At 41.7% G+C, this 12921-nt stretch overlaps 1 protein-coding gene across 2 annotated transcripts in view; it reads right to left on the bottom strand.

The window, feature by feature from the left end:
- INTS9 (integrator complex subunit 9) overlaps positions 1-12921 on the bottom strand; it is a 125925-nt gene that overhangs the window by 67145 nt on the left and 45859 nt on the right. For both annotated transcript variants that reach the window (XM_061132684.1, XM_061132683.1), the window contains 3 exons: positions 7941-8001; positions 4715-4777; positions 122-261 (listed from right to left, as the gene is read on the bottom strand). In XM_061132684.1, the coding sequence (XP_060988667.1) occupies positions 122-261; positions 4715-4777; positions 7941-8001 (264 nt within the window). The remainder of the gene's footprint in view (positions 1-121; positions 262-4714; positions 4778-7940; positions 8002-12921) is intronic.

The raw sequence follows: 12921 nt of genomic DNA, 5'->3' as shown, positions 1-12921 counted from the left end.
CCGGGTCAGCTGCTCGGGAGCAAACCACGGTGCCTCTGGGCACAGCACTCTATTAACAGTCACTGCTGAAGGGAGGGGCTCTCCAGCCGCTCGCTCACAGCTCCAGAAGAGACGTCCTCACCTGCCGATCTGAACGGTGGGCTCCGTGGCGTAGACCGTGCCCGTGAACCCGGTGTGCTCCGTGATGTAGGGCAGGGCCATCATGCAGTGATAGTTAGAGATGAGGATCACATCCACTGTAGACAGATCTATCAGCTCGGTCTGAGAAAAAAGGGGAGGGAGTGAGACGTGTCTGTGCTCCGCACACAGCTCAGCACGATGGGGCTGAAAAATGACACTGTCAGAAGGCAGGGTGGCTGTGGTGCTGCAGAATAATGATGCCGCTCCCCTAACGTTTCTGGTCTCGCGCGCGGGGATATTCCCCAGTGCCGACACGGAGCAGCAGGACAGGACGGCTGCTGCTTTTACCACAACAGAGTTCTGAAAGGCAGACCTATGAGGATAGATGACAACGGGACACTTTGGCCGCCGCTGCCTGCCAGGTGCAGCCAGGTAACAGGAAGCAGCTGAGAGGGAGCACCACACAGGAAGTAGCTCTTCAAAAGTCCAATGGAGGAGACAACTTTATTTTTTCTCGAGGTGACTTCAGACCACTAGTGCTGGATAAAGAACCCCCCCAAATGTAGCGGCAGAGTCATAAAAGGAGGTTATACTCTTGTACTCTACCCTAATCATAACCCTCAGTCTACCATTTACTCCACTATTAATGTCATGTGAATAGGGAAAAAGACAGGTTGGCAGGTGAGGAATAATGCTACTCATGTTGAGTAAATTTTATGAAAACTTTTAGTAGAAGGGAATGATTTTTACATAAATTTAAGCTCTACCTGCCTTTTTAAAAAAATTATGAAGTACTTTTTTTGGGGGGGGGGGCAATTGCTGCTGCTTCTTTTTTTTTTTTTTAATATTTACTTATTCATTTGGCTGTGCTGGGTCTGAGTATATAGGATCTAGTCCTGTGTGCTAGACCAGGGATTGAACTGGGGACCCAGGCATTAGGAATACAGATTCTTAGCCACTGGACCACCAGGGAAGTTCCCCTACCTGCTTTTTAAGACTCAATTCTCTTCTTCTGCTAAGCCCTCCTGATTTGCCCAGATGAAAGGAAGCACTTCTTCCTAAGAACTGCCAAGGCACTTTGTCAATATCCCTCTTAAAGCAGTTACTATTCTTTACTATGGTGGGCACCTCAAAGGATGCCCTTGTCTCCCCAAACTGGAACGTCTCTGAGATAAAAAATCCTACGGGACTCATCTCTGTCCCCTTCAAGCTGTGGCAGCCAGGACAGAACAGGGCTCGGTGCATTGTTGCTGGAGGAATACATCACGAGAAGTGGCGCCCTCCGTGGAGGCGCCACTGTGAGGAGCTAGCCGCTCTGATTCAGAGACATCTCCTCAGTCTCTTGAGCTCTCCCTCACGGAACTTATCCCACAGAAACTGCATGGGGCAGTAAAGACAGCATGGGGTAACTCAAGAAAGAGTTTTAGTTAGGAGACTGGGGCACAGAGCTACTCTGTCCCCCACAGAGTGGGACAAAGATGTCTGTGCCATCTTTGCAAACGACAGAGACAGCACACCATTTCGGCTGTGGGTATTTTCTGGTTGAATGACTTTATGTGTAAAGTAAATTGATTTAATAAAGCCACCAAGGCATAATCAGCTTTAGCTCCTTAGGACAGAAAGGAGATTAGAGTCAAAAGCTACTCACTGCCAAGGCAATGGCAATCTGTGTGAATAAAATGTCTAAGGACCACAACTTAATTCCATGTTGCGTACTGCACTTCTAAGACTATATCCTCACATAATGAAGGAAGGTCTACTGGTCCTATTTCTCACCTCCTCTCCAGAACCATTTTTAAACAAATGAGAAGGTTAAGACAGAGTAGCAGAGTGATAGGTACAGAAGAAAACAAGGGAAGGAGAGTTGAAGCAACAGTAAAGGCCAAAAACTTCCCTCCCTTCCTTCTACCTCTTCAGAAACTGGGTAGGTATATTTGAAATTTCTCTTTAAGGATGTAAGAATCAGCCCACAGAGTCTATAATGATAAGAAATCTGGTGAGGACAGCTGGGGGACAAATAGATATATATATATACACACACATGTATTGCCTGTATATATATATCAAAGACTGCCTACATAAACAATTTTCTGAGAAATAAATTTAACATCCAAACTTTGTGTGTGTATGTATACACACACACACACACACACATTTACTTTCACTCAATGATATCCCATAAAGATTATTTTTAAACTTCTTGCATGCAGATACTTTGGTTCTTTGTGTTTTTGTGCAAGTGTGGGCTCAGATGCGTCTGACTTTTTGCGATCCCATGGACTATTCCTGGCTAGGCTCCTCAGTCCATGGGATTTCCCAGGCAAAAATACTGGAGTGGGTTGCCATTTCCTCCTCCAGGGGATCTTCCGGACCCAGGGATCAAACTCGTGTCTCCTGTGTCTCTTGCACTGGCAGGCAGATTCTTTACCAATGTGCCACCTGGGAAGCCCAATAGAGACACTTGGGTTCTACAGACCATGAATTGGATCAAAACAATCATAATTTATTGGCTGCTTACTATACTGTCCTAGACTTTATGCACAGTCTGTGGTGCAGACTTTGGGGGAATACAAAGATGTTTAAAGTAGCTGCACTAGATTGTAAATTCCGTGAAGACTAGAATTTTAGTTCTGTATGGCTCAGCCACAAGTCAGCCAAGGCTGGACTGTGTAGTAAGTCTCTCTCTCCTGATTCAAAGACTCTCCTATTTTCTCCTGATCGTACAATGCCCTGGTTTCCCTTAAAACAGTAAGTACTACTGATCTGTCATGGGCTACCCTGGTAGCTCAGATGGTAAAGAATCTGCCGGCAATGCAGGAGACCCCAGTTACATTCCTGGATCGGGAAGATCCTTTGGAGATGGGATAGGCTACCTACTCTAGTATTCTTGGGCTTCCCTAGTGGCTCAGCTGGTAAAGAATCTGCCTGCAATGCAGGAGACCTGGGTTCAATCCCTGGGTTGGGAAGATCTCCTGGAGAAGGGAAAGGCTACCCACTCTGATATTCTGGCCCGGAGAATTCCAATGACTATATAGTCCATAGGGTCGCAAAGAGTTGGACACAACTAAGCAACTTTCACTAACATGTCATAAACTACAAATTCTGATGCAAGTTAAAAAAAAAAAACCCTATGGCTCTAGAATCCTACATATAATACTGCTGCTTTTAGCTTGGCAAAAGTGAACTGTGGAATGATGACTGTCTAATTTCAAAGTTTAGCAGGAGTCTATGGAGCAAGTCAGAAAGACCCCAGAACCCCAAGCCAGGGATCCTCCGCTGTTGGTCAAGCTGAAGGTTGCAGCGGTCAATGCCACAGGCAGTAAACTGAAAAATAAAAGCACCTGGGACTAGGAATCTTTGGAGAGATGGGGGACTGGCCCACCAGCTCCTAAATGACAAATGCAGACGACAAAATTTTATCAGCAGTTAGGGAGAGCTCAGGATTTTGCTGTCTCCTTCACCCTTGCTCCTATCACTTCACCACAAACTCTCTCCCTTATCTGCCAACTTCAATGACCATGTCCTTCTCTGTTTTTCTTTGCTCTGGTGTCCTAAAAGGTCACCTCACATGCTTCAAAGAGAGAGAGAGAGAAAGTTTATCTGAAGGGTATCAACAAAGTTGTAGAAATGGAAAGAGAGATAGGAAGAAAGGACAAAACTAAGAGACACAGCACACCCGCTTTCTTTTCTCTCTGGTGCTGAACTGTGAAAGTCAGTTTGACAGGCACTGACACCCCAGGGGACACGGGAAGAGCAGAATGGTGCTTCTCAGTGATTTCCCCAGGAACCTGGACAGGCTACTGGCCTCCCCACGGCTCTCCTGTGTGCTGAGATCTCCACCCAGGCCACTCTGGGGATCAGGCCTGTCAGTTGAGATGTTTCCTTTAAGACTAATGCAAACTGATCTTTGTTTCCTTTAAAACAATGGAACTGGACTCAGACACTTATAACAAGTCTCATTGTGATGATAATATATAAGCGACATATATCCGTGACTCAGTTCAGGATCTGTGAATTTCAAGCAATATTTCATGTGCTATTAAGTCAGCAAGAAGTTTTCCAGTTTATTGTACTAGCGGAATAACAGCAATTCCCAACTACTCAAGACTAGAAAAAGTGTGGCCGACCTAAGACAGGGCATTATCCAATGGGCCTTCTGCAACCCTGGATGTGAAATCTGTAGATATGGAGGGCGGCCTCTATTCATTGTACTCCATCATATTGGGTGCTTGAGCATCTGTGGATTTTGGTACTCACAGGGCTCCTAGAACCCATCCCCTCAGAGACTAAGGGATGACTGTAATTACAAAACTGAAAGACTTCGGTTATTCTTTACCTTGCTCAACACTATGCCCCAGTGTGAATGTCAATGGGGATTACAGAAAGAGCTAGGAAGAGAATGACTTCAGTGATTTATGGACAATTCAAAAAGCTCCTAAATGATCGAATTTTAGTTGTATAACAAAGTGCCTAGTATAAGATTCATTTTGATTTGAAAATAAGAAGTTCAGCCCCTTGAAATTATTTCTTGTCTTCACTCTGAGAGATGATCAGATATGCTCTGTTCCTATGAGAAGATTCACTTTAATCTTACCTCTGGTAGGCAGAATTCAGGTACAGAATCCACAAATACATGACCTGAGCACTCCTTTAGCTCCTGAAAGACATGAAAGAAAAAAAATTCTAGGAAGAGATGGTCAATAAACACAGTGCCAAAGAAATTCCATCCCCAAACCAAACTCTCTATGAAATGTTGCAGAAGGCTGGAGTTGGAGGAAAGTGGGAAGGTTATTTAGGTCAACTAGTTCTTGTTTAAGCTTAGGGCAGCTGAACATTTTATTCAGTATTAAAAAAATCAGGGCGCGCATGCACATTTCTTGATGCTTCTTCAAGGAAGCCATGTGTGGACATATGCTGCTTACACAACTCCGACCCAGAGCTTTCCAAATAATAGTTATATGGACTACACCAGCAATATCAGAATGATCTGGAACAGTGATGGAAGTAGACTGCTGGGTCTTACCTAAGATCTAAGGGATCAGACAAGGGACCTGTATCCATGACAAGCATGTCCAGTGATTCTGTTCTGCAATTAGATTGGGAGTCCAGAGTGCAGATAAATGAACTGGAATCCCCTTCTCCTCCTACCAAGGTTTGAGGGGCAAATAAGGAAGGAGATGAAGAATACAGGATAGGGATTAAATCACCTCCCCACCACCATTCAAAAGAAAACGGTATATTTATATACTGCAACTCCCCACACTGCCCATGACCTACAGTATTTAATAGGCCTGTGTTACTTCAAATTCTTTCACAAACAGACCTTGAGAAAAGGGTGTGTGAAAGCTTATAAGAGAGGTGCTAAAAAAATTTAAAAAAAAATAGCAGGAGGAAGGGCAAGTGATAAAGTGTAAAGAAGCTGGCCGATAATAGATGTGTCACATAGCCACGTACCACTGTGCGCAACAGGGAGACTGAGAAATGGTATCAAACGTACACCCAGGAGTGATTCTATCCAGAGGCAAGGGACCTGGGATATTTATACAGCAACTGCTGCATCTAGGGTAGCTTCAGGAAAAAACTGTCAGGCAAAGCCATACAAGTACCAGCAGCTGCAATTATGACAGCGGACACTGAAGCGACTGGAGTGGGCCCCCAGGAGGCCAGCAGAGGTGCTGTCTTCTCGTGATGACACTGTACTGAGATCTATGCAGGAGTTTTTGCTCCAAAGTTAAAGCTGTCTATGACTCTGTAGCAAGATAGAAATCTTGCTGTTTTTCCCAGAAAGGGAAAAATACAGTTGGAATTGTGTTCCACTGTGTTTTCATTAGTCACTGAACATAAATTTCTGTATATTCATATATCTCTACTTATACATTGGAGTTGGAATGATTTTACTCTCAATCTTTACCTGAAAATGTGGCATTAACTGTCTGCTCTCTTCCTTTTGAATTTTACAAGTCTCCTATCAGAAGCTTAGAGAACATTTCCTACTCTTGCCTTCCACTGTAAACTCTGGTTCCTCTCCTTATATGACTACCATTTAACCAGTGAAATGCCGAGCCAAAAAGAGACTGAAACCATTTGTAATTACAATATACCTGCCAATGAAAAACAAATGAGCAATTACGGTTAATGAATGAAGACCCCCAACTCCCTTGGGATGAGATTAAAAATGATTAAAGACAAATCATGGGAAATTTCAAAGCACTGCCTGGCCTTTCATTGGCTGTGTAATCTTCCCCACATTCTCCATGCCCTGCCATGTATCAGGGTGCAGGGTCTGCCTACCTCGCCTGACAGAGCCTCCTCTGAGGTGCTCATCTTTCCTGGCCTGGAGCAGCGTATTTGCCATTCTGAGCACTTACAATGTCACTGTATTTTATTCGCCACTCCCTCCTAATGAAATGCTCCCACAGACACATGCGAGTCATCTTGCTCACAATGCATGGGTAATGGGATGCTTCTGAGCCTTTCTCTGGGAACAATGATTTACAGCCAGCAGGAGACACAGGCTGAAATTTCATCAGGTGCATAGGTTCTTGAATGTCACCTAATTTTATAGTTAGGCTATGAGGGAAATCTGATTTCAAGTCACGCATCTGGCTTGCACTTGAAGCTGGGGTGAGGGGGCAGGTACAGGAATTAATTCTGTAAAAAGAGCTCCTCTTCATTTAACAATATCTATGAGGAGAAGGAAATGCCTCATTCAGATGAATCATTTTAAGGATCCTCACATTCAGTCTTTTAATTATGAAACTGGGGAGAGGAAGAATGACACGGAGGTCTAAGAATGGCGCGGATAAGCTTTACAGTGTCTAATCTTCCTTTATCTCTGACTTTTTTTCAGAAGAAAATTTGGCTAGGTAAGTTTTAACTTTTGTTTCGTATCTCTGGTCTCTCATATGGAACTTAAATGCCTAAAAACTGATCTGAGGAAGGATATACCATGAAGACAATCTAATGGCAAAAATTTAACAGCCTTGAAAAAAATAAAAAGTGATTTGAGTCATTCAGTTTAGGCTTAGTTAGTGATTAAAGCTATTAATAGAACTCCAAATTCCTAGATTCCTGTTAAAAGAACCATGTTCTTTTTTCACAAATTATAAGAGTGTCCAGGCCAGGCTACCACGATCATAGATCACAGTCTGGAAGGCCCTTGTGTTCACGTTTACCTGAACACGTGTTTTCCTCTCATGCCCCCCAAGCACACGGCCTAGAAGTGAAACACTTGGCTCCTCAGTCTGTTCTCCACACTGCAGCCAAAGCGGTCTGTGCAGAGGATGGCCCTGCCTGCAGCAACCCTCTCCGGCCCTTCATTACCCCAAGAAGAAGACCCAAACTTCTGACAACGCCCTATGTGATCTGACCCCTAGAAGAGCAGTTTAAAACTCAACAGTGTTTGGTGGGCTTTAAAGTTATTAAAAAAAAAAAAAAAGTTCACTCCTTATAGGAAGAGTCAGTACAGCCTCAAAACGAAATGAGATGGATGGAATTCTCTAACAAGCAATGCCACTGAAACACTCATCACAATTCTAGAAATAATAGTTTTCTTTTTGGGGCGATAAAATGTATTTCCAGCTGAAGTCCCTAGATTTTACACATGTGAAAACTGGATCTGTGTCTGAACACCCAGACTCCTTAAAAAGCTCTTAAAAACAGTAATTACCAAGTACTGAAGACTCTACACGGGTCACAGGAGTTTTTAGGGAGAAGACAAAGGGGAAGAAATGAGCCCATTAGTCACATTACTGTCGGGTGGCTCCAGAATGACAAGATGGCTTTCCAGTGGGTGTAGATACACTTCAGCTTATCATTACCTTGTCCAAGAAAGCGTTTCCATCCTTTAGGGACCAGCCAGGAAGATTGGACAGTCTGGGACTGCAAAACAAAAGATTAAATTATCCTAAATAGGTTATAATCCTCAGTGATTTCATGGTGACTGTACCGGCTCCACAAAATGAAACACAGTTTGAAAGGAGTGGCAGCTAGGTTCACCCAAAATAATAATCAGAAAGATGAAAAGTAACCAAGTGGTATCAAGCTTAAGAATTATGTGGCAATGGAACATTAAAAAGCCAAAGAGCAGACAAAGGATTAATCTCAAAAATATACAAGCAACTCCTGCAGCTCAATTCCAGAAAAATAAATGACCCAATCAAAAAATGGGCCAAAGAACTAAACAGACATTTCTCCAAAGAAGACATACAGATGGCTAACAAACACATGAAAAGATGCTCCACATCACTCATTATTAGAGAAATGCAAATCAAAACCACAATGAGGTACCATTACACGCCAGTCAGGATGGCTGCTATCCAAAAGTCTACAAGCAATAAATGCTGGAGAGGGTGTGGAGAAAAGGGAACCCTCTTATACTGTTGGTGGGAATGCCAACTAGTACAGCCGCTATGGAAAACAGTGTGGAGATTTCTTAAAAAACTGGAAATAGAACTGCCATATGACCCAGCAATCCCACTGCTGGGCATACACACTGAGGAAACCAGATCTGAAAGAGACACGTGCACCCCAATGTTCATCGCAGCACTGTTTATAATAGCCAGGACATGGAAGCAACCTAGATGCCCATCAGCAGACGAATGGATAAGGAAGCTGTGGTACATATATACCATGGAATACTACTCAGCCATTAAAAAGAATTCATTTGAATCAGTTCTAATGAGATGGATGAAACTGGAGCCCCTTATACAGAGTGAAGTAAGCCAGAAAGATAAAGAACATTACAGCATACTGACACATGTATATTGAATTTAGAAAGATGGTAACGATAACCCTATATGCAAAACAGAAAAAGAGACACAGAAGTACAGAACAGACTTTTGAACTCCGTGGGAGAAGGCGAGGGTGGGATGTTTCAAAAGAACAGCATGTATACTATCTATGGTGAAACAGATCGCCAGCCCAGGTGGGATGCATGAGACAAGTGCTCGGGCCTGGTGCACTGGGAAGACCCAGAGGAATCGGGTGGAGAGGGAGGTGGGAGGGGGGATCGGGATGGGGAATACGTGTAAATCTATGGCTGATTCATATCAATGTATGACAAAACCCACTGAAATGTTGTGAAGTGATTGGCCTCCAACTAATAAAAAAAAAAAATGTTACCTCAAACTGTGAGTTACTATCAGAACAGTGGGTTATAAAATCTTCTTAGTGGATCATATTGTTTTGTCTCCTTAAGCTAAAAACTTATTATGGGGAATGTAAAAAATATAGAAAAATGGACAAAAATAAAATAATGAACCAACGTGTGTAAAAAAAAAAAAAAAAGAAAGAAAAAAAGTCTAACTTGAATTACTTTGCAGTAATTTATTTGACAGATCTCTACTGTGTAAATGTGTAATATAATGAGAAAAGAGATCTCTCTTTTTTATTGAAAATGTTAATGTATTAATACCCTGTATGGATGATGTTTGACATTTAGTGTTTACCCAAATATGTTAATATGTTTTTGAATATACATATGACTGGAGATGCATGTTCTACATTCTGTGGGATGATCATCTACTTCAACATAGACTATCCTTTTTATGATGATTTTGTTGCCAATTTTTCAATAGGGAGTTTAGTGAGGCTTGCACAATATAGAGATTTTTAGTTGCAAATCATATCATCTAGTATGTCACACTTACATTTTTATGTTTCAATACATTTAATTACTTTTTAAATAATCCTTTGCAATGACTCAGCATATAGCAATTGATTTACATGGAAAATAAACTGAAATATTACTGTGCTTAAATGGATTTCTATTAGTTCAAAGTACTTATTAAAGAGCAAATAGTACATTTTCCTTCTTAGACTGACCTACAGAGCATTATGTGTTGACAATTACTGGATTCAATATTCTTTGTATTTTATTATTACAAAATTTCAGCCTAAAATTGTAAAATGTTGTATGTCAATTTACAGAAGTTTAATAAAGCTACTTTTTGCTGCAACAACAAAAAAAATAAATAAAAAGCCAAAGAGTTCTGCCCTCAATTGGAAAAATTAAAAGAATGCTCTGCAGAATAATAAAGAGAAAGGGAAAGATGAGGCACGACAGCATTGTATAGTTTTCCAATCACTGGCCCTGACTTCACCTTGGTTGCGTTTAACAACAAGCCTGAGGGGAAGGCCGAATGGGACCCTCATATTGCGGAGGACAAAACAGACTCAGAGAGGTCAGGTGTCTGTCAAGAACACTTAGCTGCCTACCAACCAGAATTTACCACAAATAGAAATCGGAATTCGTCTCAGAGTCACCTCTGTATTCATTGCTTAAATGAATTAGTCACTTGTTACCTGTGCCTTGATGTTACCTGTGCCTTGAGTTTCCAATTTTGGCAAATGAAGCTAGCTTTTCTCAGTGTTATAAAATCTCACCGTATCTCAGTGAGTAATTTCTAGAAGGTGAGGTTAATTTCACACATATGTTATATCAAAAAAATCTGAACCAAAATCATTCACTTTGGCAAGCTCAGAATTTAACTGAGTGCTATGAGCTGACCAGAAGAATTACACTGGAGGCTGAAAATGAAAACACGTCAGGAGAAAAAAAAATTTTGGTAAAAAGAAAAACTTGACCAAGGTGATATGTGAAGAAAACACATCAGAAGTACAAGGTAGATTGCAAAAGGATTTTAGCACTTCAACACAAAATTAAATTTAAAAATAAAGGGCAAAGTACGGGTGTGGGACTAAAAGACTCTATAACCCAAAACCAAATTAATATATAGTACTTTATCCTCTTGCTAAACTGATTTTTATCAAATTCTGACTTGGTAATTAGGTGCTAGATAGGAAAGTCAAATTGAAACAAATAATGGGAAATATTCTGCCAATCTTCCAGGAAAGATTAAAAACCTGAATAATATATATATATATATGCATCTGATTTTAGCAAAAAAGGTGAGAATTTGACATAATTCCTAGGCTACAGTCCATGGGGTCTCCAAGAGTTGGACACGACAGAGCGACTTCACTTTCATTTTCCACTTTCACGCACTGGAGAAGGAAATGGCAACCCACTCCAGGATTCTTGCCTGGAGACTCCCAGGGACAGAGGGGCCTGGTGGGCTGCTGTCTATGGGGTCGCACAAAGTCGGACACAACTGAAGAGACTTAGCAGCAACAGCAGCTAGTTCACAGAAAAGCTGTTAAGAACATAAGTACAAGGAAGTCCCACATCCCCTTTGCCTAGATTCTCTGTTTACATTTTGCCTTTATTAGTCAAAAGTGAGAATTCTGAATTTCATTCTTGAGAATGAAAATTACTACTAGGAGAATCAAATTTGACTGGCATAAATTATATCTGAAAAACTTTTTTTTTTTTTTTTCCAATCCCTCATGTTTATAATTATTATTATTTTAAATTTGAATAATAGTTGATTTACAATGTTGTGTTAGTTTCAGGTGTCCAGCAAAGTGATTTACACAGACACACACACATGCATATACAATGCTTAAATATGCAGACCAATCTGCTTGTAATGCAGGAGACCCAGGTTTGATCTCTGGGTGGAGAAGATCCTCTGGAGAAGGGCATGGCTACCTGCTCCAGTATTCTTGCCTGGAGAATCATGGACAAAGGAGCCTGGCGGGCTATAGTCCATAGGGTTGGAAAGAGTCAGACACAACTTAACAACTAACACTTTCACTTTCACTTCATTCATTATAATTAAAGTTAATATTTATTGAGAGCTTGCCAGCATTGTGCTAAACCTTTTGAATTTTTATCATTTCACTGAGTCCTCCAAACAACACTATTATAAGGTAGGTGATTTTATCCCCATTTACTTATGAAGAAACTGATGCTTCAGTTCAGTTCGGTTGCTCAGTCGTGTCTGACTCTTTGCGACCCCGTGGACTGCAGCAGCCAGGCTTCCCTGTCCATCGCCAACTCCTGGAGCTTGCTCAAACTCACGTCCATCGAGTCGGTGATGCCATCCAACCATCTCATCCTCTGTCGTCCCCTCTCCTCTTGCCTTCAATCTTTCCCAGCATCAGGGTCTTTTCCAATGAATCAGTTCTTCGCATTAGGTGGCCAAAGTATTGGAGCTGCAGCTTCAGCATCAGTCCTTCCAGTGAATATTCAGGACTGATCTTTAGGATGGACTGGTTGGATTAAGTGAACTCTTTAAGGTCTCGCAGCATGACTCAAGCAAGCTTTGGCATCTAGTCCACTGCTCTTTCTTTTTTTTTTTTTTAATAGATCAGTCTCATTCCTTTTAATGCCAACATGATACTTTATCATACGGTTGTGCCAAAATTTAATTACTTAACTAATAAGTCCCCTATCAAGGAACTTTTGTTTGCAGATTTTTGTTATTACAATGCTGCAACAAATATTCTTGTGTATACTCAGTTCAGTCACTCAGTCATGTCTGACTCTTTGTGACCCCATAGACAGCAGTACTCCAGGCTTTCCTGTTCATCACCAACTCCCGGAGCTTGCTCAAACTCATGTCCATCGAGTCGGTGATGCCATCCAACCATCTCATCCTCTTTCAGCCCCTTTTCCTCCTGCCTTCAATCTTTCCCAGCATCAGAGTCTTTTTCTTTTTCTTTTCTTTTTTTATTTTTTTTATTAGTTGGAGGCTAATCACTTCACAACATTTCAGTGGGTTTTGTCATACATTGATATGAATCAGCCATAGATTTACACATATTCCCCATCCCGATCCCCCCTCCCACCTCCCTCTCCACCCGATTCCTCTGGGTCTTCCCAGTGCACCAGGCCCGAGCACTTGTCTCATGCATCCCACCTGGGCTGGTGATCTGTTTCACCATAGATAGTAT

Source organism: Dama dama, chromosome 29, assembly GCF_033118175.1.
Source record: "Dama dama isolate Ldn47 chromosome 29, ASM3311817v1, whole genome shotgun sequence".
NCBI lineage: Eukaryota > Metazoa > Chordata > Mammalia > Artiodactyla > Cervidae > Dama > Dama dama.
The sequence above is the reverse complement of the archived record's forward strand: the minus strand, read 5'-3'. Positions and strand labels throughout refer to the sequence as shown.